This window comes from Plectropomus leopardus, chromosome 8 (assembly GCF_026936395.1).
Source record: "Plectropomus leopardus strain MGB_pleo_1.0 chromosome 8, ASM2693639v1, whole genome shotgun sequence".
In the NCBI taxonomy this organism is placed as follows: Eukaryota; Metazoa; Chordata; class Actinopteri; order Perciformes; family Serranidae; genus Plectropomus; species Plectropomus leopardus.
In genome coordinates, this window is record NC_142183.1 from 2,326,592 (window position 1) to 2,353,160 (window position 26,569).

At 39.5% G+C, this 26,569-nt stretch overlaps 1 protein-coding gene across 1 annotated transcript; it reads left to right on the top strand.

Moving 5' to 3' along the window:
* Nucleotides 1–1,345: 1,345 nt before the first annotated feature.
* Nucleotides 1,346–24,781, top strand: sparc (secreted protein, acidic, cysteine-rich (osteonectin)). Its single transcript, XM_042493781.2, has 10 exons — nucleotides 1,346–1,492; nucleotides 12,989–13,054; nucleotides 13,390–13,443; nucleotides 16,176–16,269; nucleotides 18,394–18,515; nucleotides 19,149–19,269; nucleotides 20,953–21,086; nucleotides 22,293–22,441; nucleotides 23,379–23,527; nucleotides 24,324–24,781. Exons 2-10 carry the CDS (start codon nucleotides 12,998–13,000, stop codon nucleotides 24,350–24,352), a joined length of 909 nt encoding a protein of 302 aa, XP_042349715.1. The 5' UTR covers nucleotides 1,346–1,492; nucleotides 12,989–12,997; the 3' UTR covers nucleotides 24,353–24,781.
* The last annotated feature ends 1,788 nt before the right edge of the window (nucleotides 24,782–26,569 follow it).

Here is a 26,569-nt window from a genome sequence, read left to right on the forward strand (position 1 = left end):
AAAGAAGTATTTTGACCTCTGACCTCAAAGTGTTAATATAGCGGCGTTACAGAGGGTGTGGCGAGAGGTCAACGTCAAAGAGCCTCCTTAAATTAGACCCCTGCACTGCTCCCCCCTAAAGTAATGTTTCTCTTCAGGTAATTTATTTTCATGATTTATGTCCACAAGAAACTTTTACTTCCAGTTGATGAAGTCATGAGAAGTTATGAGTCTTTCTGACCCACAGAGATTTACAGGTGTGACTTAAACCTCAAGCCCGTGTTGATTTATTCATCATTTAACCGCAATATTTTCCTACATTCATCAGATCGTTTGGCCGCCTGAACATAACCGTAATCATGTCATAATCATGCTTTAGCTGGCACAAGTAAATGTTGTAGGAAAAAAGTGAAATATGTTAATAATTTTGCAGTTTAATATCACTCATGTTGTAACTCTATGACAGAAATCTTCTCTAAATACTATACATTAACCCTTTGAAACCTGGCACATTAGTTTTCTTGTGCTGCATTGAGTTGCCTTTCTCATGCGATTAAACCTTTGAAATTTGAGTTTAAGTAGTTTGATTTCTCATGAAAATTTCCTAAAAAGGCAATGAGCAACTCGACAAGTGATGTCCTGCAAAATGCAAGAAGTTAGGGGAAAAAAAAGACCTGAACTTTGCTCTAATGAGGAGAGAGAGGTTTTGTGAGTACACCAAAGGTTGAAAGTAATGAGGGGGCACTCTAGAGGCGACGTGCCATGCACAAACCCAGGTGCACCACCAAACTTAAAAAAATAAATACATTTTAAAAATCCTGGTTTAAATGTATTACATACATATTAGAGATTAAAAATGAGAGCAGTGATCTGCTCAAAATTCATGAACATCAAATGAGCCTTTGGGGGCGCTGTGGAGCACTTTGACCACATCCAAGTCCAATCACTGCAGAATCGCAAGTTTAACTTGATGTGCATGCAGATTTTAATGAGTTTTCAAAAAATCCAAAGCCCCTTGAAAATGGGTTTGTGCAAAAAAAAAAAAATCTATACAGGAATAGTACTTGAACCCTGACACTAAAAGTGTTAAACATAAATCCAAATGTTTAATCAATACACCCAACTGTGTAATACATATAATCAATTAAGAAAGTTAGATTTACTTTCATTTTTCAAGGCAGTTAGTTTCAAAGATTATTTTGAGTATAAATAAAAATTTCCACTAATTTCTACATTTTCAGACTGGGGCAGTTTCAGCTCCACACATCAAACAGCCGGTGCAGAAACTTAAAATAGTTTATTTTTTCTGTCTTTATTTTTTCAGTCCAGACTCAACATGAAGTCCCGCCTACCAGGGCAGGAAGAGAGGGGGAGGGGAGGGGGGTCTGCTGTGTCCTAACTGGGACGTCCCACTGGAAATGTCTTCTGTGTGAACTGCCAGAGCAGTTAGATTGTCCCGGACTCCGCTCACAGCTGACGTCTCTCCTGGTGTCCCTGCTCTGCAAAGAGAAAGGTAAGAAAGTCTGTTAGTCACTCATCAGGTGACCCCGCTCAGCCTGTGACCTCATGTTTCGCTCTTTAATCTGCAAAAATGTATTGTATGGAGGGGGAGAGAACAATCAAAGTTTGCAGAAAGTCTTTGGAAAGTTTTGGTTTGAGTATTTTGTGATGCTGTAAGCTGCTCTAAAACTTTTTTTTGCCTTAAAACAAAATAAAACCAAATAACCAAAATAAAGCAGGCAGCAAAATCTATTTTTCTCCATACACGTTTTGACCTGCTGCAGTCTCTAAATCCACACCAGGACGAAAAAATCACACTTGATTACCTGCAAAACATTCTCCTGCACTGCTGTTTGTTGGTGTTTTATCTATTTTTCACATTTGAAATGTACTTTCTGAGGTGACTGATGTGAGGTGTAACAGGCAGCCTCAGACCTCAGCCTCCTCCGTCATTACTGCCAAAGCAGCTGCGAGGAAAATCGCTCCCTGCAGGTAAACAAGCTGTGATTATGAGGGTCCATTCTCTGTGGAGGTATTGTGTGCCACATCGGCAACACGAGGGGGAGGAGGGGGGAGAGAGGGGGATTTAAAGCACGAGGGGGAGGAGGGGGATGTGGCTGATGTGTGGTTTGATTTTTGAACATTAAAGGCTGATTATCTGTCACATAATTCACCGTCAGACTTCAGTTTACACGTAGAAACTACAGCTTTGTCTTTGGTTTTGAAGATTTTCCAGTTGGATTCTGCAGCAATAATCTCTGTGGAAATAACTGAGTAGAAAGAAAGAAAATAATGAAGAAAGAAAGAAGGGAGGGAAGAGGAGAAGAAGAGGGGCGGATGCACTGTAAAATCTGACAAGTTTATCTGACTCAAAAAGGAAAGTAAATAGAACGGTTTACCGTTATTTATGTTTACTTTACATCAAATTGTTGCATTTACTCAAAATTTAGCCAAATTTACTTAATTTTAACCCTTTGAAACTCGACCAAATTAGCTTGATTTCTCTCAAGAACATGGGAAGAAAGCAGAGAGCAACGAACGAAGAAATGACCCAAAAAATGAGCAAGAAAAAGTACAACAAAAAAAAACCCACTTGAAAATTAGTTAAAAATTAAAAAAGAAACAAAGGCAAAGACTTGGCAAAAGGTGCTTTAAACTTATATAATCTTATAACATAACTTTTAAAAAATATTTTTTTCTTCTCTAAGCATTTTACCCTAGCTTTTAAATAAGTATTTCTCCAAAAAAATAGTTACTCACAACTCAAATAACATTTTTTTTTTTTTTTTTCAAATCACAAAAAAGTGTTAGTAACTTCAGTCAAGAAAAGTCTGACTTAACTTGATTATCACAGAGAGGATTTTGCCAATGATGAAGTTCAGAGATTTTTTCTTGAAACATGTTTAAGAAAATACAAATATGACAGATTTACAGCACGGTAAACTTGGTTTACCGAGATTGATTAAAATAAACTTGTTAAACTTCTTAAGTTGTAACAATTTCACAGAATTAAGTAAATATAACTAAATTTTAAGTAGCAATTAGATATAAAGCCAACATAAATTGAGACTAATTATTAGTTATATTTATTTACATTTTTCAAGGCAATCTTTTTAAGTAAAATCAACTAGTCAGATTTTAGAGTGCAGGATGCAAACAAAGCCTGATCTTTTCTCCGACAAATATCTCCTCTTCCCTCCCTTCATCCCTCTGTGACTCCCCCTCTCTGATTACTCCCATGTAAAGGAATGCGTGTTGCCATGGCGATCGGTTACCAGCTGTTTGAGACACTCTGTTAGTTAGTTCAGATGCCTTCAAGTGTCGAGACGTCACCGGAGCTCACACACAGGGAGAGGGCTCTGCAGATGACTTTGGGTGCACGATTGGTCCGCGTGGAGCTGTTTTTATTGGCTGTGATTTTTAACTGTCGAAGGGAAAAAAGTCTGAATTCTGCAGCAGACAATGTGTCCACAGTTTGTCCCTTTTCCTGTTTGAGCATGACAACATCAGTGTGCACAAAGCCAGCTCCACAAAGACAGGGTTTGCTGTAGAAGAACTTCAAAAATCTGTTTTACTTATTGCAGCTTCAGTCAGATGTTTAGTTTAGTTAAGTTAAGTTTAGTTTAGTTTAGTTAAGTTGAGTTAAGATTTGTTAAGTTTAGTTTAGTTTAGTTAAGTTTATTTGCACACAGTGTTTGAGCTGTGCAGAGTCGTGCATTTGTGCAGAGTTTGACACTCTTGTGCTGAATGAGGGAAGTTTCTCTGTGCGTCCAATTAACATGCAGGGGCGTCACAGTGGGGGGAAATACGAGACTCTGCCATTAAAAGTCTGGTTTTGTTTGCAGTTTTTTGTTTCTAATGTGCCAGAACTAAATCGAAACTGTCTGAATAAATCAGTGTAAAGCTGAACATTTTATAGTTTTAAAAAAACATAGTGGAAGCTCTCTGAGGCCTCTTTCACCCCTTAAAGGTGCAAAATGGTTCAGTCCGCCCCTTCACTAGGAATCAACAGCAGTTAAGAGTCAGGGCTGGAGCACCAACATACACGGTCATATCTGCGCCCAAAAAAGGGAAAACAGGGTTCCAAAAAGAAAAGCAAGCAAGAAAGAAACAGGTGAGAGTGACATGGATTAAAAGAGGAGGAGCCCACAGAAGGCCGGTTTCTATTACAAATTTGCGAAAAACTAAAGCTATATTTATGAAATGTCAGTAAAACACAATTGTGAGATGACTGTGTTTCCAGTGAGTGATGCTGTGCGACTTCTCTGGTGATAACATCCCAGTAACCATGGCGATGGATGTTCAAAACATTAGCAGCTTTATTTCTATTGCAGCCACCGATCTAGCCGTCATTATTTCCAATCCAAGGCCGTGTAGGCGTGTTAAGGAGCCATGATGGAAAGACGAGCCCCTTATACGTGGGAGCGGCCACGTATGAGGATTTCTGGGAGATGTAGTCCACGGTTTCACAGAGGAAATGTGGGTTAAAAACTTTCTCAGAGTTATGTGATGCAATAACAGCTCTTGTAGCTCCTGCTGCATCATGAGGGAGCCAGTTCCTACTGACAAGCACATAGACACAGCATCATGTGACCTCACAGCATCATGTGACCTCACAGCATCATGTGACCTAGTAAAGCCAAAATTGCAGTTTTGTGAAATATGACTTTTTTGAATTGCCTGAAATACCACCTCATGCGGGAGTTGTTGTATTTTTAATTGATGCGTTTCCATTAGACGTATTTTATATTCGCAAATTCACTGCAATTTTAGGGTTAATGGAAACCTGCTGCTTATGCACAGGCTCTGGTTGCTCCGCCCCTGCTCACATGTACGATGTGATTTTCGGAAGCCCTTTCTTGGTCTACTATGCAGCAACGATGTGTTATTGGGTAAATCATTCAAATATAAGACACATCGTGCATTTGAGTCTGCACTGTTACATTTAGTGCAATATTTTCAATGTTTCAGTGTCTTTGAAAACTTGAATTTTGAGTAAAGTTCCTCCATCTTTCCTCTTGCTGCTGTTTGAGTCCGGTCAGAGCAGTTTGTTTCCTCTCCGCTCACACCGACTCACACGTTTAAGAAAGATGCCATCGCTGTCTTTGGATTCTGAATGAAGCTCTTGTTCTCCGTGTTTGTCACACCTGTCGAGGAGGACAGAGGGACAAAGTGTGAGCATTAGTATGAGTGAGGTGGAGACAGAGCGTCTCTGGCTGCTTAATTGTTGAGGTGGACCCAAGTGGGAGGAGGACTGGAAATACTGGGCCAGTTTGGCAATCTGTAGAAAAACTCTAATCCCCCCCAACAGGAAGTAAGGATTGTGCTGCTGTCTAAACTCGACGTGGAGAAGAAGAATCTGGAGTTTAGTGAGAGCAGGAAGGACGGGAAGACGGAGCAAAAGATCGAGACAGGACAATAATGCAGAAATTTAAAGGATGAAAGAGAGAGATTTGGGGTTTTAAAGAGAGAAACAGAGACAGAAAGTAAAGGTGACTCAGTCTGTTAAGATGGAAAACTCAGCGGCTTCAGGTTTTCATCACTTCCTGAGTAGGAAGCGAACAGACAGCTCATGGAAAATCCTCCCTGAGCCGCTGGAATCACCGTTATTAGTGATTTTAGTGCAGGAGAAGCTACATTTATATAACCGTGCTGTGGTTTAAATCTGCATTTTTTCTCTGAAGCTTGAATTACTGCAGGTGGGACGTTTATAATGATCAGAATTGTGGTGATATTCAGTGATTTTTTTTACTCGCTGACCACATACAGTCGATGCTTCCTGGCCTCTCAGAGTTTACATAAAACATAAAGATGGAGACGGATCACTGGACATGGCGAGACATTTTAAAACGAAATTTGCACCAATGAGACTTTGACAGGTGATGTCTTAAAACAAAGATTTCAGTTTGTCTTTGCAGGGAGGCGGAGGAGGTCTGATGAAAGTTTTATGCTTTTAAGTGTCGACGAGATTCAACTTTATTTAACAAATTTGATGATTTTAGACACAAAATTACAAATTAGAAAAAGACCACCAAGACACCAATGACTTCACTTGGACTTGAGCCTTTTGACTTGAAAAAACTTCATACCCTTCCCCCTGAGAGCAAAGATTAAAAAGCAGAAACCCAAAGTCAAAAGTTTGCATTTTCAGGGCCCCAAAACACTGTTGTCGTGTGAACCAAAGGCCAAACTGCAACAAAAGTTTAATGTTTCATACCTTGTCAATGGCTTCTAGAGCAACATATCGCCTAAAGTGAGTGTGAAATGTAAAATAATAGTTACACCGAGTGTAAAGCAGGAAGCGGCGGGTCTGTCCTGATGGAGGGATGACTGAGTCAAACAGGAAACTCAGGTTACATACATCCAAAACTCCTTTTCCCACAAGCGCTCCTCCGCTCTGCTCTTTATCTTTGTGCTCTTTGTGCTTCCTGACTGATCGGGATGACTGCTGCTCTCTCTTTCAAACTGCTCTTTGTCCAGAAAACTTAAAGGGGGTTTCCTCCCCCCAAAAAACTCCCCGGAGAGAAGAAGAATGTGTCAGGTGTCTTATTGCCGGTTGAGGTGGCAGCTCGAGTAGAAGGGGCCTCGTGATATTCGAAACTAGAAAGCAGCGGCAGCACGTCGCTGAGATCGACCTTTAAAATGAGCGAGCGTAAAGATTTCACCTCTGAAAAAAACTATAATCGACCATTTGTGCTATAACTTTATAACAGTTTACATCCTTTGGCTGATTTTTACGAGGCAAAACTCAGAACTCTTGACACTGTTTTTAGCACCTGCTGGACCTTTTTACATTCCCCTTTGGTCCCAAAAATCAGTCCATCATAAAGACCAAATGGAGACAGCTGTTGTGGAAGAGTCTCTTTCCTCATCCAAGATTTCATTGCTTTCCCTTGATAGTGATCCGCACACCAGGAGGCTCCCATTAAAGGATTTTATTCTGCAAAACAAGTGATGTTTCAAGCCAGTATGCTCCTCCTCAGACTTGCAAAGTCCTGGTTTGCAGATCTGTTCATCATGGATCCAGCAACCACTGAGGGATGTGTCTTATTTTGAATTTTTCTCGTCTTGATAGTGAATCAAAATCAAGTTAGAAAGAAGAAACAGGTGTAAAAGAAGCAGACAGAAGACGATATATAGAGACCCCAGTAAAACTGCACTCGGAGGGAGTCAGCTCATATACTACGTCAGTTTAAACACGTTGATCTGAAAGGTATGAAAAATACAAATTGAACGTGTTTGTGGTTTGCAGAACGTACGATGGTAACATGTGACCGAGGAAGAAAGTTGAAAGTCCAAACTGCATTTTTTGAGGTCCGATTAGTCAAGAGAGAATAATTGTGCAGAATAAAAAAAAAGCCAACACATTTATTGTTGCATTGTCTTTTTCCACCTGTCAGATGGAAATCTTTCAGTGCTTCACGCAGAGTCGAGGCGGCGCTTTTACAATGGCGACCAGTGTTTCTGAAGGTTGCAGTGATGAGAAGTCATAAGCAGCTCAGAGGTGGAAAAGTACAGAAACCCTGGCAGAGGACGCAGACGGTGACGTCTCCAAATAACCTGCACACAAGAAAAACGTCTCTGTACTTTAGAAAAAGCTCGGCTGAAAAAAAAAAAAAGCAAGGTGTTCTGCTGACGGGAAGTTTCGTCAAAAGAACTTCTGACACACAAATAAGTGGCGTGTCTGACGGTGGAGCGAGAGCTTAAAGAGGAGGAAATGAAGTGGTGTCATCTCCAAAAGTGTGTGTTTGATTTGGAGGGACGCGGTGTTCCTGTCGTATGTCCACTTTAACATATTCCTGTTTGGTCCGAGTCTTTGGGCAGGAAAGAGGAGGCCGGACGGACTGACGTAACAGCAAAACAAATTATTTTATTTGGAAAGCTGCTCTCATAATCAAACAACGCCGTGGCTAAAAGGGAAACTTCAGGCTCATAAAGAGGCCTTTTTTCTCCTCAAATGTATTTAATTTGGGAGGTTAGTTGGGTGAGCAAGTGTAAACTGGCTACGGAGGAAAACAACCTGCTGCTAATACAGATATCCGCCTCACTTTCTCTCTGATTTCTCTCTTTTTTCAGCCTCTCTGGGCTTCAGATGCTCTTTAAAACGAACAGATTTAGTAGAATTCTTTCCTCCTCTCCTCGGTGACATAACTGGCGGGTTTGCAGGCCTGGAAAAACAACCTGTAGCCGTCTGTCTGCCAGCAAACAGTGCAGACAAACAACGCTGGCATGCAAAGGACTCTGAGGAGGCAAATACTGCGAGAGGAGAAACAGTGATTTCCTCAGTCTGTGCACAGAGATTCTTATGATGGAGGAAAATCGCAGTTAATGAAATGAAATCTGATGTTTGTGAAGTGTTGTGGTCTGTTTGAAAAGTGCAGACACATTGAAACTCAGTTGCCAGAGAAAAGCCCAGAGAAGAAGAGACGTAAAAAACAACAACCCAATCACCAGAATCTATGTTTGCATTGTACGTTTCTGCAAACCACAGACACATTACAGTTGTACGTTTATACGTATCGTATCACAAAGTGATGTAGTATCTGAGCTTACTTTGTCATCGCGAGGTGGAGGAGATAGTGGATGGTGTGATACCGAGAGCAGATGCAACTAACATCAAAAGCTGTGTTTCCAGCAGCTTTTGGGCTCCAGAGAATGGGTGTTTCTAGAGACCTGTTGCTGTATTTTTAACCATCACAGTGCCACAAAAAACGATTTTTTTCTACCTAGATATTTCTGCATTTCCAGGTGTTATAGTATCACCAAAACCTGAGTATTTCAAGCGCATAAATGATCTTTTTTAGCATTCCAAAGTTGTCAGATACTACCATTTTTGCAGTGCTTTTGTCGTTATATATCTAAGTGCCAAAAGCCGCCTTTCGATTTGCATGATACACTGCTGGACAGCGTAACCTCAGAACGCGGCCGGACAGAACGGCCACGTTCACCCATCGTGATGTTACTATACATTAACGGACAGCTGAACAGCATGCTGCCGCTTCAGCATGATGCCCAGATGGGTGGCGTCATTTGAGAACGCTGCTGAATGCAACCTGTCGCATCTGCTCGATACACAGCTGGATGGCATCAGGTTGAATATAAGTGACTCAGAGTCTGGAGTCTGCTTTCAGTCTGGATGCAACTTTTTTTTTTTTTTTTTTTACACCGAATCAGCTACCCTTTTCGCCCAATCCTAACCATTTGCTTTTGCTGACGTCCCAACACCTGCCCACAATGTCCTTCAGCATTTCATGTGAATGCGTCTAGTATCAAGCAATGCCACCGATGCACGCTGCATGAGGACGCGCCCAGTGCCGTCCAATTGACTGCTGGCATATACCAACATGGCCACCAGTTCTGTCCAATCGCATTCTCATCGGACACCGTCCAGTCTCACTCGTGTTGGATGCAGAAAGTGGCTTTTTGGTGTCACTCTTGTGCGCCAAAAGCACTTTCAGAGTAAATGTATACGAGGAGTTCTGAGTCAGGACGGATTGACAAAAGACAGTTGACTTTAGCTTGTCATTTTTATTTTCCACAGGGGAAATTCTGTATTTTTAACCACGATATGTCCTCAAAATTTAGTTTCAGCCTCAAGAAGTTTTGTCCAAACAGTGACAAGACTTCAATGTCTGGAAAGAAAAACAGTCGTAGTAAAAATGCCAGATACATGCATGGTTTACTCTTTAAATGCCCTGTTAGATGGTGGTACAATGTTAGCAAAAATGTCCATCATGTTGCACTTTTAAAGCACATCATTGTGGGAGGACGTGGCTCTAAAGGGTTCATCTGATGATAAAACATGTTTAAACTTGCTCTTAAGAAAAAATGCTAGATCGTCAACAGCTTTACACGTCACTCATCTCTGAGCTTTGACTATTTTGAGGGTAACATTAGAGGAAAAATGCGCCTACAGGCGACTATCAATAATTCTTTGTTGTCCAGATGACAGAAAGTCCTTTTGTCGCTTGAGGACTCTTCAAAAAACGCACGTCAACACTCTCCACTTCTGTGCAAACTTTCCCCTTTTCACTGCATCTGTCCAAACATGTCGCCCTATTCAGACGCTCCGTGTCAAGAGGCCCTCCTGCGTTTTTCAGGACGCCCGGCAACCAGCCAAGCGAAGCCAGCGTCACGTTAAGTTTCCCTCAAGGCGATGTTTTTTTCCAGAGGCATTCATCTCCACTTCCTCCGAGTCTGATTGCTGCTCATGTTATAAGAACAAAAAAGAAAATATTTTAGAGTATAATGTTCCAAAAGGAGATTGTATGGCTTGTTTTTTATTGATTTATTGTCGGGTTGAACCTGCTGCCCTCTGATCCGAGGCGCAGGAATTCCAACTATTCCCAGCTCTGTTTTGTAAATCTTATTATCCCCCGCTGATCTCCTGCAGCGTTTCGGTAGATTGTCCAAACTGTGTCAGCTCGTTTCAGTGTTGTTGACCTGCATGAGGAGCTCCCTCTGCAGCAGAGACTCAACAGGAACAAGAGATACTGCTCTTTTTGATATCAAGCCAAAAAAATGCAAAGACATAAAGGAAACCGGGCGCATGAAACTACAGAGCTTTGATCTTATAGTCGGCCTTCAGCTCGCCCAGATATACCATACGTCCTTTGATGTCGGGAGAATAGAGATCGTTTGTGGATGTCTGGGCGAAACAGCTGATTTAATGGAGGTGGAGAGGGAGATAACTAATAGAGGAAGAGGGAGGAAGACCAAGCAATGTCATGCTCCATTACCGAACAAAGGAGCCCTTATTTAGTCCCTCAGACGAGACGTGATGAAGGAAGAGAGGCAGCGACGAAAAGAGAGAGGGTTCCCAGCAATAAAAGCTCAGACAATCAGATGGAGATGGAGAGATAGCGGACTCATGGAGATGACACACGGGAAAACTATACATTTTCTGATGAAAAAGTCGTGTTAGTGATGTAGTTACATGAAAAGGAGCCTGTCAGAGTGTGCAAACTTGACCAAGATGGTTTTTTGCTTCAAAGAAAGCAAAAACCTGGAGGTTCGTGCGCACTTTAGACAAATACGTGAGAGGAAAAACGTCCATAGGTAAGAGAATGAATGCATACTGTCCTAACACTTGCAAAAAACTTTATTTAAATACACAACATTTCAGTCCTTAAAGCAGTGATTCTCAACATATGAGCCAAATCTGGCCCTTGATAGAGTGCTTGATGCTCCCCCCAAACATTTTCATATTCATAAAAAAAACAGACTGATACAAGACATGTGATAGAAAAGAGGAGACAAACATACAAAATCGGGAAGGAAAACCAGACGTGACAAACGAGGAGTGATGTTACAAAATAAAACAGGACACAGAACATGAGTATCGAGAACAAATAACAGAAAACACAATTAAAGAAACCCAGGATCATGACAGAAATGATAGAAATGTCCTAAAACTCTAGAAACATTGTAAAATCTGAGAAATGACCAAAAATCCTAGAAATGTGCCTAATATCCTAGAAATGTCCTAAAACAAGAGAAACATCCCCAAATCCTTGAAACATGCTGAAATCCTACAAATGTCCTAAAACTTTTTAAATGTCCTAAAATTCTTGAAATGTCCAAAATCCTAGAAATGTGCTAAATTCCCAGAACTGTCCCAAAATCCCAAAGTGGCCCTGAAAACAAAGCAAGCTGAGTTTCCCTGTTTCCAGCTTTTATCTAAATCAGGTATAAATCAGGAACTGAATCTTCTCCACACGTTCAGATGCACGAACACATCGAGCTCTTACATAACCGGCGGGAGTTTACAGATGTAAATATGTGTTTGGTGAAGCTGTGTGGAAAGTCATTTTTCCAAACACGGGCCTGGTGTAAATATTAGCAGTGTGCAGCCTCGGGTCGTGGAAAATGTTGCTGTGAAGGTGCACGCAGAGGCGGGGGCCATTTTCACGCCTGTTTCCACACAAACAACAGAGCGAGAAGTCGAGTCGTGTTTCTGAAGCCTAATTTAGTGCAATCAGCTACTGTGAGCGCCGTGATTTACGCGCCACAATGACAGAAAATCCCCGTCAGCGGGTGAAATGATGTTCTGGGAGAGTCTCTACAACAAACAGGCAGAGGCAACCTCAACGCGAGCTGCCAGTAAACAAAGCGGACACTGAGGGTTTTGTTTGGGGAACTGGAGAGCTTCCAGCGGCCCGTGAGAAAAGAAGAGTTGTGTTACATGTTGAGTCCAGATGCTTTTGTTGTCTTCAGAGTGACTGCAGGGATCCGTGAGCGCAGGACGAGTCTGAGTTTAGACTTTATCATCTCCAGTTCAGATGATTCTTATTACTCTTGGCTCTTATCATATCCCGATGCTGACTCGTCTTATTATATTTGAGTAAAGTAAAAACTTAAAGTTAAAATCCAAATATTTCTGGTGTTGTCAAAAAGTTTAATATTTCCCGTTTTATGCTTTTTTTTCTTTTTTTTTTTAGATTTTTCCATTCTTATACTGTGCAATACTACTACTACTCTTACTAATAAGTATAGCCTAACCAAATACTACTAATAATAAATTAAAAACGAATCAAAAATAATTAATGATCTGAATTATTTAAGATCAAACTTAGTTATAGCCAACATGATACTTATCAGTAGATCCACATTTTATTTTTCAGAAATTAGAAAGCAGAATAGAAAAACAAGTTTACATAAAAATCAGTGATTCTTATACATCTTACCAAACCAACTTTTCAACAGACATCAACTGTCAGTCAAAGCCCTTAAATATGTGTCAATTTAAACCTTAATTACATTTAACAGACGCAAAATTCACCCACGTAAAGTTGATGTGAACGTTGAAATGAACTACAGAGACCGAAACTGGTTTTTGTACCAGGTCGTAAACGTGTTTATTTCTGCTGTAAAGTTGGGCATTTTAACATGGCGGTCTTTGGGAATTGACTCGTTTTTGGAGCCAGCCTCTAGTGGACATTTTAGGAAGTGCAGTTTTTGGAAAAGAAAAGAAAAGTGGGTTCACCTTTTGCTCTTTTTGTCTCCGCAGACTTTGAAGATGAGGGTGTGGATCGTCTTCCTCCTGTGCCTGGCCGGCCACGCCATGGCTGCTCCTGTGAGTGTGTGTGTGTGTGTGTGTGTGTGTGTGTGTGTGTGTGTGGTCTGCTGTTGTCTTTACGAGCGTGTTCCTCTCTTTGTGTGTTTTCCTGAGTGTGTGTTTCTCCTCTCCTGATGATCAGTTCACGTGTGAGTGTTTCCCTGTGTGTGTGTGTGTGTGTGTGGGTGTGTGTGTGTGTGTGCGCGTGTGGGTGTGTGTGTGTGTGTGTGTGTGTTTCCCCGGTGTGCTATTGTGTGTGTGTGAGCTCACTGTCTGCCTCTAATTTCCTTTTCTCAAGCGCTTTTTTTTGTTCACGTGCACGAGTGTTAATGTCTTGTGTGTGTGTGTTTCAGACTGAGGAGGAGCCCGTCGTGGAGGAGCTGGTAACTGAGGAGCCAGTTGTTGAGGTCAGTCCAGATGTTCCTCAGAATTTCGTGTTTTTCTTCTCTGCTTAACCCTTTGAAACCTGCAGCGACATCGCTTTTTTGTGCTGCTATCAGATTTCACTCAAAATCAAAAAAGCAGCGGAAAAGCTATATTTATAATGATCAAAATTATGTTGCAAAATGATTCTTTTCTTAAGCACCCTTCCAGGACATTTCCTCGTTTGTTTGTTTTTACCTTTAGTTTTCTAATTTTCAGGTAATTATCTTGTACTTTTTAATTTTTGATAATTTCTTCTTCCCATGTTTTTGAAAGAAGTCAAGCCAACTTGGTTTCAGAGGGTTAAAAAATTAAATAAATCAGATTAAAGTAGGTGTTAAATAACTAATATGTGAATCAAAGACTTCAACACTCAGATCTCTGATGGAGTTTCTGCTTAAATGAAACAAACTCAAACATGAAAGCCAGATGTTCATGATAAAAAAGCTGCTGGAGCTCGTTAGAGGAGCCTCTCCAGATGTTTCTTTGTAGTTATTCTGTTATCACTTATCCAACATGGTGACTTCTGTTTTGTCGAGCTGATTATTTTCCCACCGTTCTCCAAAACGTTTGTGTCCGTCCTCCAGGAGCAGCTGAGCTTTTTCAGTATGCTGATACCATAAATTTGCCTTCCTCAGCCATGCGCATGCAGCTGCAATGATATTTTAGAAGAGTTTACTCTTAATTTACCTCCAATTAAAGTAGATAATCTGTATAAAACGTTGATATACAACCTGCTTGAGCTTCTTGGTCCTTGGATTTCATTGTTATTGTAATTACAGATAGAATTAAAGGACAAAACTACAAAATAAAAGCAAAGCTCTGTTTGGTTCACGCCGCCGTCCACAGATTGTTTTGGGAAACTCGACCCAAATACTTTTGCTCTCATGTGAGTTTGATTTGGCGTGCGTGATGTGTTTCCTGAGCCGTGCAGCTGCTCGCAGAGACGATGTGATCTGTGATGGAGCTTTAGGGGTTTCATCACTGCGGCCAAAGACTTTCAGGGGTATTTATTCACGTGACGGCGGCAATGAGCTCCCGCAGCTGATTTATGTCGTTATTGAGGCTAAGAAACAGTCGATCTGTCACAGAATCATTGCAAAGTGAACGTAGGAATGTGAAATTAAACTGAACCAATCACAAGTTCTCCGACTGCGTAGTTCGTTTGCTCCTGCCTGAATTTTTAGATAAACAAAGAGCTGAAAGTTTGCACTATTTCACAATAAAACTGCATAAAAGTCTAAAGAAAATGGATGTAATTTTATGCAGCACATTTAAAGTTTTCTTTCTCACGTTTTGTTAATCATCTGGTGACTTTTGTGATTTTTCTTTGGACTGGTTTTTGCGTCCCGACCTCCAGATTAAACCGATTAAAACGTTAGTGTTGATGCATCATCGGTAAGAAGATCCAGATGTTGTTTTGCAGCTGACCTGGAAGCTCCGATGTCAGTTTGTCCCTCCCGAGTTTAATCTGTTAACGCTGGAAATCCTGATCTGGATACTTATCCAAATCTAATCAATCTGTTCCTCCCAAATCCTTTTGTTTCCTCTGAGGCTTTCGAGAAATCTTTCCAAATAACAGAAAGCAGCAAAAGCATGAAATCCTTCCAGCTCGCTGCACGATTTCGCCTTTTTAGGAGCGAGAAAAATCCCCTTATTAAAAACGTTTTCTGACTGGGCACAATGTCCAAACTTTCGTCAGCGACACTAAACGTCCAAAATATCCCGGTATGAAACGCTCGAGCGAGACTTGATGTGAACGTTTATGGTTTCCTGCTCCAGAGGTCCAGCGGGACCAGCGATCCCACAGCTGTTAATTTTAGCCGCCAGCCGGTCAGGAAGCCATTACGTTCTTCATGGCTTCACCACATGAGGATCCAGCTGCTTGTTATTGTTGGATATTATGGTCTGGCTGCTCCCAGACTCTGTTTGGCCTTCAGGGAGGAACCTTCCTCAGCGGTGACGTTTAAACCTTATTTTGAGGAAAACCAGGGATATTTGAGCGGTTTGGTTTTAAGTGGACGTCGAGCAGAAATAGACCTGCACGAAAAGCCAAAAAAATTCAGAGAGTGCATTAACCCTGGAGTTCTCTCAAAATACGGGAGGAAGTCGATGAGCAACTCAAGATGAAATTAATAAAAAGTGCAAGAAAATTCACTGAAAATTAGTGGAAAAAAAACAAAACAGAAAAAAAGGAAATAAACTTGAAAAAAATGAAAATGTTTGTGTAAAAAAATATAAATAAAAATATATAAAATATAATATAATATAAAATATATTTATACTTAAATAATAATTTATTCAATAACTGTTTTCATATTTATTTTTTTCTCTTTTTCTGTATTTTAATTTAACTTAATTTATTTATTTATGTTTTTATTTTATTTTATTTTATTTATTTATTTATTTTTGCAGTTTCTGGGACATCTCTCGTTGAGATGCTCATTGCCATTTTCCTCTATGCTTTAAAAAAAACATCAACAATATGCTTGGGTTTCTTATGCTTAAATACTTGTGAAAGGTGTCTCAATGTAGCTCAAGCAAAGTGATGTCGATCCTGGTTTTAAAGGGTTAAGGGATCAGACAGGAGGAGCTCAGATTTTCTCTTCTGGTCACACACTCTCTTCGCTCTCTGTACTCCAGAAAACTTTAAATTCTCTGCATGTGACTCATAAAGCTGCTCTCCGTCTGACCTCTGACCTCTGCCATCCCCCAGGAGCCCGAGGTGGGAGCCAACCCGGTGCAGATTGAGATCGGGGAATTCGACGAAGCCATTGAGATCGTTGAAGAGGAGGAAGTTGTTACTGAGAGTAAGTTCAAAAACTTTTGTCACTTTTAGGTGAATTTTGCATAAATTCACACAAATTCTCAAGAGATTTACCCAAATTTTCCCATAAACGCTGCACCCCTGATCCCATCCCTAAAATAAAAATCAAGTTCTACCACAAATATGGGGGGCAAAACTCTGGTCCCCACGAAGTAAACAATTTAGTTTTGGGATTAATTCCCCCCATATTTTAACATAATTTTATTAAAAGCAGAGCCATATTGTTTTATGCTTTGTTTTTGTATTTTTATGTTATGCTTGTGTTTTTGTTGAGGACAAAAAAACACGAGTATCATTAAATGAACGAATAAATAAATAAATTCTAAAAAAATATGGGAATAAATAAATAAATGCATAAATAATGAAAAAAAAAGTCATGATGTCATACCACATGCAGACACAGAAATACATCATGAATGTAGCTCTACAAAAATGTATAATCAATATTTTTATTATGAATAAAAATGTTACTAAAAAATGTTACTATTTATCAGTATCAAAATGTAAATTCAGTTGTGTTTAACATGTGAGAAAAAGATTTTATTAATTTTAATTGTTACAAAGGTAGAAAAAAAATATTATAAATACAAAATATGATGAAGTAAAAATTATCAAAAAGGTCAAAACTTCTTTAGAAACCCCTGAAAAATTACATCACATCACTGTACAGACGTGCAGACACATTTAAATGTGACACTTCTGACCCAAAACAAAAAGTCAGACCTCCATAAATCTGTCAGACTTTCCGAGTTTCAGTGACTTTATTTCACACATCGCCCTCCTCTGACGCACGCCAACATTTGATTGAGCTGCGTTTCTCTCGTCCGTCCTGCAGCGACGCTCTCTGAGCTCCAGCGTTTAGTGAAGCCTCAGACGGGCAAATCAAACATCCGTAATAACAGACTGTCGGAGGAGACGGCTGTAATTACACGTTCCAGCTTTAAGTAGAACTGAGCCGCAGCCTGCGGCCGACAGCAGCGCCGCCGCAGGAAATCAGCCCGACTGTACAAAGTGTTCAGATACTCAGATCTGCCTGAGCTGCAGTGTAGAAAGATTTACTGCTTTACTGCTGTAAAAGGAGAAAATATCACTACGAAAACCTACACTTAATTTGTGTCTTTAACTTTAATATCAACTGCGGCCATTTGTGTCGTCATTTTACTTATTAAAGTTGGAGTGTAGGACTTTTGCATATAAATGAACGTCTGTTACATTCAAGCCTGAACACGTGAAAATATTTTCGCTGAGAGGTGCTGCACACCACAGGCAGGTTTCCATTACAGATTAGCACAAAACGTAAGAGATATTTTCAAAATGTGGATAAAACACAATTGTGAGACGACTGCATTTCCACTGAGTGATGATGTGCAACTTCTCCTCTGGTGATAACATCCCTGTAACCATGGCGATGGATGCTATGTGATGCAATAACAGCTCTTGTAGCTCCTGCTGCATCATGAGGGAGCCAGTTCCTACTGACGAGCACATAGACACAGCATCATGTGACCTCGCAGCATCATGTGACCTCGCAGCATCATGTGACCTCGCAGCATCATGTGACCTCACAGCATCATGTGACTTAGAAAAGACTAAAAAAAGTGTTTCCATTGCAGGTTTATGAAACATGGCTTTTTAAAATCGCCTGAAATGTGACCTTGTGGGTGTAAAAACGTTTTTTGAAATAAATGAGTTTTTTTCAAATAGATAAACGCGTATTTTATATTTTGTAATTATAATTTGTGATGCATTTTACGTCAACTAGCCAGAGTGAAAGGGGCTCTAAAGAAAGAGATCTTAGTGACAAAGCAGCGGATGTTGCGAAAAACTTGAAAGTGGGTACAGAGGAGGGATTAGGAGTTAACCTGCAGATATATTATGCATCAATAATTCCTCCTCACTGCCAGGAGGGGGAGACAAAAGATCCACGCTGCAGCTTTAATTCTTTCCCACAGAATGATGAAATTTTTCTTTGGCAAAAAACACAAACGGCAGCGGGGGACTGTGAAGTAATTGTGTCTGGACCGGGTCATGGTGTCCGTTTAGTCTCTGTTAAATTAACGTTTCCTGAGAAATTACTTGTAATGCTTCTGTGTGTGCTCGTCCACAGACCCCTGCCTGAACCACCACTGCAAGAAGGGCAAAGTGTGCGAGGTCGACGACAGCAACACCCCCATGTGTGTGTGCCAGGACCCCTCCAGCTGCCTCGCCGCCGAGGCCGAGTTCGAGCATGTGAGTCCAAACACATTTCTTGGACGCATTTTTAATTTTCCCAAGTATTAAAACCTTTGAACCCTGAACAAATTAGTGTGAATTCTTTCAGAAATATGGAAGAAGACAATGAGCTGATGATCAGAAATGTTCCACAAAGTGCAAGAAATTAGTAGATTTAGAAAATGTTTAAAAATCAAGGGAACAAGTCTCGGCAAAAAAACAACAGAAAGCAAGGGACAATATATACTTTTAATTATTATCATTACTTAGTTTACTTTTTGTATCAGAATTATTTCAACTTTTGAGCATCTTTTGTATTTATTGTATTTTATTTATTTTTACTTTTTTAAACTTATTTTCAGATAATTTTTTGGGTACTTTTTACTATTTCTTGCAAATTTTTGGTTAATTTCCTCTGCCGTTGCTCATCATCTTCTTCCCATGATTTTGAAAGACTTCAAGCCAACTTGCTCAGGTTTCAAAGGGTTAAGATGAAATCTAAAAAACACTATGGAGCAGAGTTCAGGGATATTTGGTGAAAAGTGAGGTAGAATTTCATATATTCTGTGTGAATAGTGAACGCAGCTTTTTATGAACTCTCATCAGGCAGAAGCTCAGAGCTTTGAGAACTCATCTTTTTTCTTTTTTTAGGTTTGCGGCACCGACAACAAGACCTACGACTCTTCCTGCCACTTCTTCGCCACCAAGTGCGCCCTGGAGGGAACCAAGAAGGGCCACAAGCTGCACATCGACTACATCGGATCCTGCAAATGTGAGTGAATCTTTCCCAAAGAGTTTCCCGAAGAATAACGGCTCTGCACGTTATTTCTAAAGCTGCTGCTGCTCCACTGGCTCCGACTCTACACTCAGATATTTTAGATTATCCGACACTTACAGCGACACTAACCGTCGCTCTGATTCAAACTGAGTCTCATGAAAGTGATCATAACTCCAAAACTTCAGCTGATTTGGTCGAGGATGGTGACAAACCACTGAGAGGTCAAAAAATAATTGTATCAAAATTTTGATCATTAGGAAGAAATGACCCAAAAATCTGCAAAAACAACAAAAGTAAAAAGTACAAGAAAATTAAAGAGCAACATAATAAGAAATACGAAATTAGTAAAAAGAAAAAAAACAACCAAAAACAAAATTAGTTTAAAATGAGCATGTTGCTGCCTCCATCCCGAACACGCCTGTCTCTCAGCCGCCAGAGCTTCACGTTGGCATTTAATCAAATGAGCCAAAAAATTTGTGTTTGCAATTTAACACTTGAGATATAAAACATGTTTTGGTGTGAAGGAGACAAATGAGAATGACTACTTTGAGTCAACAAAATAAAAAGAAACACCATAAAAAATTACACAAAAAATGTCAATGAAATGAATAAAATTAAAAACCACAAGTTACCGGACACACGTATTGATCTATCTATTAATCTTAGCAATAAAAAATACAATACACAAAAAAGAGCGATAAGAACAAACACAGAGACGAAAGGAGTTCGCTCCGGTACACACATAAACACATACATACACATAAACACATACACACATACATAACATAACTCACAACTTTTGCAGGATAATCTTCCTTCATGCCTTTTTTTTTTTTTTTTTTTACAAGATAAGATAGCCACTTTAGCTGGAATTTTAGCTCATTATCTCTGAACTTTAAGGACGCTGTTTTGTTTTGACATGTGGTTTCTGTTGTTTATGTGTTTCTGTGTTCACTGTTGAGGGATCAAATAAAGGTTTTCCTCATCGAGCTGAAAAGCTGCAGCTCAGCTCTTTGTGTCCTGAGTGACGACCTGCAGGCTGCAGGGAGAATCTGTCCCAACACGCAGGCTGCATTTCTGCCACTGTTCAAACTAAACACGAAACACACACACACACACACGCGCACACACACACACACACACACACACACACACACACACTCTCAGTGTGTGATGAGTCAGAGATGAGTCAGGGCTGAAAGGTTCACATGGAGATTCAGGTGGTGTTCAGAGCACAAGAATTAAAACTAATGAAAGTCATTAATTTGTGATATTATTTAGATGCAGATAATTTTTTTGCTAGAATTTTTTGCAACAGTTTTTTTTTTTTTTACCTGTGACATTTCCATTTAAAAAACAAGAGAAGAAGGCAGGGCGAGAAATTTATTTTAAAAAAGAAAAAGAAAAAAAACACCAAGAAATTACCTGAAAATTAGCACATAAAAACCCCAAACAAACTAACAAAATGTAAAAAAATAAACACATAAAAACAAGGAAAATACTTGGAAAAAACTTAAAATCTATATTTTATATATATTTATATATCCTGTAAAATAATAAAATAATTTTAAAAAACTTGATATTTTTCACTGAAGACTTGAGGTCGAATTTATAGCCTAACATGTAAATTACCATCATAAATTAAAGGTAAAGTTTGTGTTTTTTTTCTCCCCGCAGTCATCGAGCCCTGCATGGACTCGGAGCTGAACGAGTTCCCCCTGCGTATGAGGGACTGGCTGAAGAACGTTCTGGTGACTCTGTACGAGCGCGACGAGGACAACAACCTGCTGACCGAGAAGCAGAAGCTCAGGGTCAGTACGCACATTTACGCTGCACTCCTCTGCACAGTGCTGCACATTCGTGTGTACGATTCCCACCAAAGTCATTTTGACGAAAAGTCAAAGACATTAATATGTTGTTGGTTTTAAATTTTGTGTCCAAGTGACCAAAAAACATCTTTCAATTGTCATCTTGACCTAAAATGTTGTCGTAAGGTGTACGGTGAACAAATCCAACATCTGCAAAATGCCATGATGTTAAAGTTTTTTTGTTAGATATTTAAAATATTGTCAGTCCCATTTTCATTACAAGCAAAATTTTAACATCTGTAGGCGGGTTTATGTTAACCCTCAACCATCGCCATGGTTACTGGGATGTTCACCAGAGGAGAAGTCGCAAAACATCACTCAGTGGAAACACAGTCAGCTCCACGTTGTGTTTCAATCACATTTCAAATATCGCTTAATTTTGTGCAGATCTGTGAAGGAAACCCGCCTACTGTGTAAATACTGAATACATGTGCCAAACGCAAATTCTGTCACATTTTGCGTGTGGTTGAGTGCTAATGTATTTTATTCTGTAAGATATTTGGGAACATAAAACAAAAAGGGCACAATGTAAGTGTAAAGTTTTGCACATTGATTTTAATGTGTTCTCATTACGCTGCACATTTTGTTCTCGTTAAAAAGCTGCGTGCACGGAGACGTTCATCCCTCCTGAGCAAATATCCCTTTAGCACAAAACTTTAAAAGCAAATATTGTCCTTATAAAGACACGAGCGTTATATATTTACAGTGAGCAGAGACACTTCACACACAGAGGAATTTAACTAAATGAGGGTTAGTTTGCTCTCAGAGTCCTCTATGAGAGAAATAACACATAAATGTCACAAATATTTAGAGATATATAACTATAACGACAGTAGAGATTGCATTTTTTATTGCACTTCTTTAAAACTCAAAGGTTTATGCTTGAAAAAAGCCCCTAAAAACTATCTAAACAGTCTGAGAAGGTAATAATTCAGACTGAGGAAATGTTTATATGAGTGAAATATTTCTAAATACCAGAGAGGAGTTATGGTCACTGTATCTTTAATAATCCACACATCTCTCCACTCTGAGCAGAGCTCCTTTAACTTTAGTGGATCATTAAGGAAAATGAATAAACACCTTTTACAAACAAAAGAAACTTTGTGCAGCTTTGTGTTTGTGCTAAATTTGAGCTGTTTGATGTTTCAGGTGAAGAAGATCTACGAGAACGAGAAGAGGCTGCAGGCCGGCGAGCACTCTCTGGACCTGCTGGCTCACGACTTCGAGAAGAACTACAACATGTACATCTTCCCCGTCCACTGGCAGTTCGGCCAGCTCGACCAGCACCCCGTCGACGGGTACGATAAACACATCACTTAATCACAGCTGGACGGGCTCATTACAGGCCTTCACGCTCAAATACGGGAGGAAACGGGGAGATTTTCTGGACAGATTTGAGGTTATATTCTGATGAGTCAGCACTTTAGATCTTAAATCTGGGTGGCGCTGCGGTCGTGGTTGAGCTGCTGGCAGACTGAGAGCTGATTGGTTTTCCTCTGATGTCACACCGCAGCAACCGCGCTGATGGATCCAGCAGTCACCAGCGGCTGCTCGCTTTAAAACGACTTTTTCTAAAACGCAGCGACGTGACTGCTAAACATATTTAAAAGCATTTTTCCTTTTGGTCAGCAATAATCTTAATTTCTTATTAATCAGTTAACCCTTTGACATAACTTTTCCTGGGCTGCATTCAGAGGCCTTTTTTATAACAAAGAAAACCCTGAACCCAGGTTGATTTCTCTCGAAAACACTGGAAAAAAGGCAATGAGCAATTTCGCTAGAAACGTACAGCAAATTGCAAGAAATTAGTGAATTTGGAGAATTAAATTTAAAAAAAACAAATTAATATTCATAATTCAAATTATTTTTTAATTTAATTTATTCTAATTTTCAAGCCTTTTTCCCCCCAGGTCATTTTAAACTTTTCTTTTTATTTATTTATTTATTTAAAGCAGTCAATACTTGTACAATAACATCTGCAATCAAATGTATGGTTTTCTTTTTGTTTTTTTTTGATCACAAAAAAGTGACCTTGTGATCCTGAAATTTCTAATTACCTTCTGTAATCATGACACAACACTTTTTCCAAGTATTTCCTTTAATTCCACATATTCTTTAATAGAATAATTAAAAGTTTATAATGTAAACACATCAGACACTCGCATCAGTTAACCGTCAGACGTCTCCCACAGACGTTCCCCTCATGTTCTGGTTCTTGTGTCCGTGTGTCATCAGGTATCTGACCCACACTGAGCTCTCCCCCCTGCGTGCTCCTCTCATTCCCATGGAGCATTGCACCACCCGCTTCTTCGAGCAGTGCGACTCCGACAACGACAAATACATCGCCCTGGAGGAGTGGGCCTCCTGCTTCGGCATCAAGGAGCGTGAGTATCCGCCCGTTCAGTATAAACCGAGATCACCGACACAGAATAAAGATTACTGGTTCATACATCAATATGAACCTCACCTCGTATAATACTCCGTTTGGTGTCACAAACATGTACCCTGAAGCCCTTTAGTGCCATTCAAATAATTACCGATGTGCCTTACATGTTTTCTCCCCCCGAAAGGTGCAACTCAGGAGGATTTTTTCTTTCTTTATCTGTTGACGGTGTTTTTTTGTTTTTTTTGGTTGATTATTCAGACTAAAAATTGTCTGAATGACCTTTTTAAAGTTCTTTTTTTGTCCTAAATTTAAATATTCAGTTTGCCATCATAGAAAACAGCAGCAAATTCTCATATCTGAAGAGTTGCTTTAATTGTTTAGTCCATAAACAAATAAACAAACAAACAAATAAATGAATAAATAAATGAAAAATGAAAAAAAAACAACCAGTGACTGATACCAATTTCAGGATGTCTATAATGCCAATACCATTTTGACGTAGAATACTGATGACAGATGACAAAAATATGTTTTTGGTTTTAAATTTTGTGACCAAAAACTCGACATCTTTCGAAAGTGTCATGCCATCTTGACACTGAATTTTTGTTTTGAGGTGTGGAGAGCGGGGCTTCTCCATACCTAACCCTAACCCTAAAACTAACCCAACATCTGCAAAATGTCATAGTGTTAAATTTGCAACATTGATAAATATTTTGAAATGTTTGTTGAATCCATATTGCTGATTGATTAATAAGTGCTGACGGACGTTTGTGTGTGTTTGTGTGTGTTTGCAGAGGACGTTGACAAAGACCTCATCATCTGAGCTCCTCCGAGCTGCAGCAGTTTGACAACTCCTAGTCGCTACTAACGGGACGAGGTGCTGATCCCTAAGTTAAAAACAAATCACAGTAACGGTGCTAATTGCAAATTCTTTTTTTTTTTTTTGATTTTGTTGAATAATGACCTTTCGTACCTATACCACTAAAAAAAAGGTAACTAAAGAGAAATGTGCACAGTCTGTACTAACATCACTCTGAATCCTCTTGTTGTTGAACAAAACACCCAGTTAAAGAAAAACTAAAGACCTCTGATGTAAATGTATGTTGTTGACGATATTATATATATATGTTAAGATTTGTTCAAGGTTTAAATTGGAGATCAATTTGAAATATTATTGTGAGGAGACAAAACTGTAAAGTGGAAAATAAAGTTTCTAAATAAATGCTCCCTCTGCTTGCTTTCTACAAAACAACGATTTAGTTTTTGCACTCTTTTGGTGGTGGACTTTTTTGTCATTTTGTGTATTTTTGATCTTTTGACTACTGCTTTCTTTGTTCATTTTTATTTGCCACACCGAGTCCCAGACGAGGACACGCGTGTACTGATATTTGACACAATAAAGACGATATATTGTTTGGACTTTTGATGAGGGGAAAATCTCGCAGGCTGAGAGTTTTTCTCATAATTAACATGTTTCTATACTGACACTGAGAGCTCGACCAAACTCTTTTCATGAATAAAAGTCTATGAAAAGATCCTGAAATCTCTGCATGCATTCGTATCTTTCTCCTCTGCTCGGGAATTTTTTATTGAGATGATCTGACGTGATATCGACACGTCTCCACGAGTCGTGAGTTTGTTTATGAGTGAAACTTGATCAGATGTCTTGTTAACTCAGATCTGCAAAACACAAAAGCAAGCATTACATGGTGACATTAAAAAGCTGCATTTTCAAAAGATTACACTCTTGAACCTGATTTCAAAAATTGTATTTTTAGGCACACAAAACACTCTTGTAGTGTAAACAAAAGACCAAACTGCAACATTTCATGCAACTGTTGCTGTGTAAACAGCCCCTAAGAGAAGAGCATTTAACACAGTGTCATGTGTATAAAAATGCACGGCGCGATGTGGGGGAGCAGAGACGATGTTGTTTATATAAATGGTGAACAAAAGAGGACCAAAAACTGACCCTTGTGGTACACCTGTACAAGTGTCAGAAAGGTTTAAGATAAACGAGAGGAAAAAGCAGCTAGTTTGTTTACAGTAAATAAATAAATAAAAATCAGCCACCAAGTTCAAAGAGCAACTCAAATGCTGTTAATCCACCACATCTGGCATTGTTTCTGTTTCTTGTACGTTTCTGCAAACCAAAGCTACGTTACATTTGTACACTTGGTCACGTATCATTTGAGGTGTTAAAGTGCAGCCAGTCGATGCAAACGCAGGTCGACTGCTGTCTTCTGATGTTCTTGCAGTTGCACATATAGAAAAACTTCTTATAAGATTAGAGATGAGACTGACGTGTTTGAACTTTTACAGCCTGTCATCATGATCTTCATTAGAGATGGGTCTCTTCTCCTTTAGAATAATTAGTAGGCGTCGGCCGGGACGTCGCCTTGCTTTTGATGTTTTTACTGTAAGAGGATGTCTAATGAGGCACTAAGTAAAAACATGTGAGTGGAGAATATACGGCCTTTAAAATAAACATTTAAACAAGTTTTTTTCAACATATTTTTCAGTTTTTAAATTTTCTTTTCAAGTTTCTGGGGGGGGGGGTAGAATAGTACAAACAAGTACAAACAATACAACATACATTTCCATGTCACCTATTACAGTTTTTTTTGGTCAGTTTGTGGGATATTTCTTGCCGGGTTACTCATAATGTTTTTGTGTGTTTTTAAATAAATCAAACCAATTTTGTCAGGTTTCTTTATTTTTTATGCTGTGCTCATTTCTCGTCTGGTTCTGGGTGCAGGGTTATTGATTTATAATTAAAATGCGTGTGAAAGGAGTCTAAATGTAGCACGAGAAAAACTCATGATGGTCCAGGTGTTAAAGGGTTCATGTTGTACAATAAACAGTGTGTTTGCTTGTGATGTATACATGCAAAATGTATGTATTTTCTGACATTATTGTGGGCTGTCACGGCGTGCACGCAGAGGAAAGAATGCAAAGCAAACCGCAGGAACATTTTGTTCAGGACAAAACGTGCACTGAAGTATGCACTCTGACCACAACACACGGCTGTTGTGTGTTT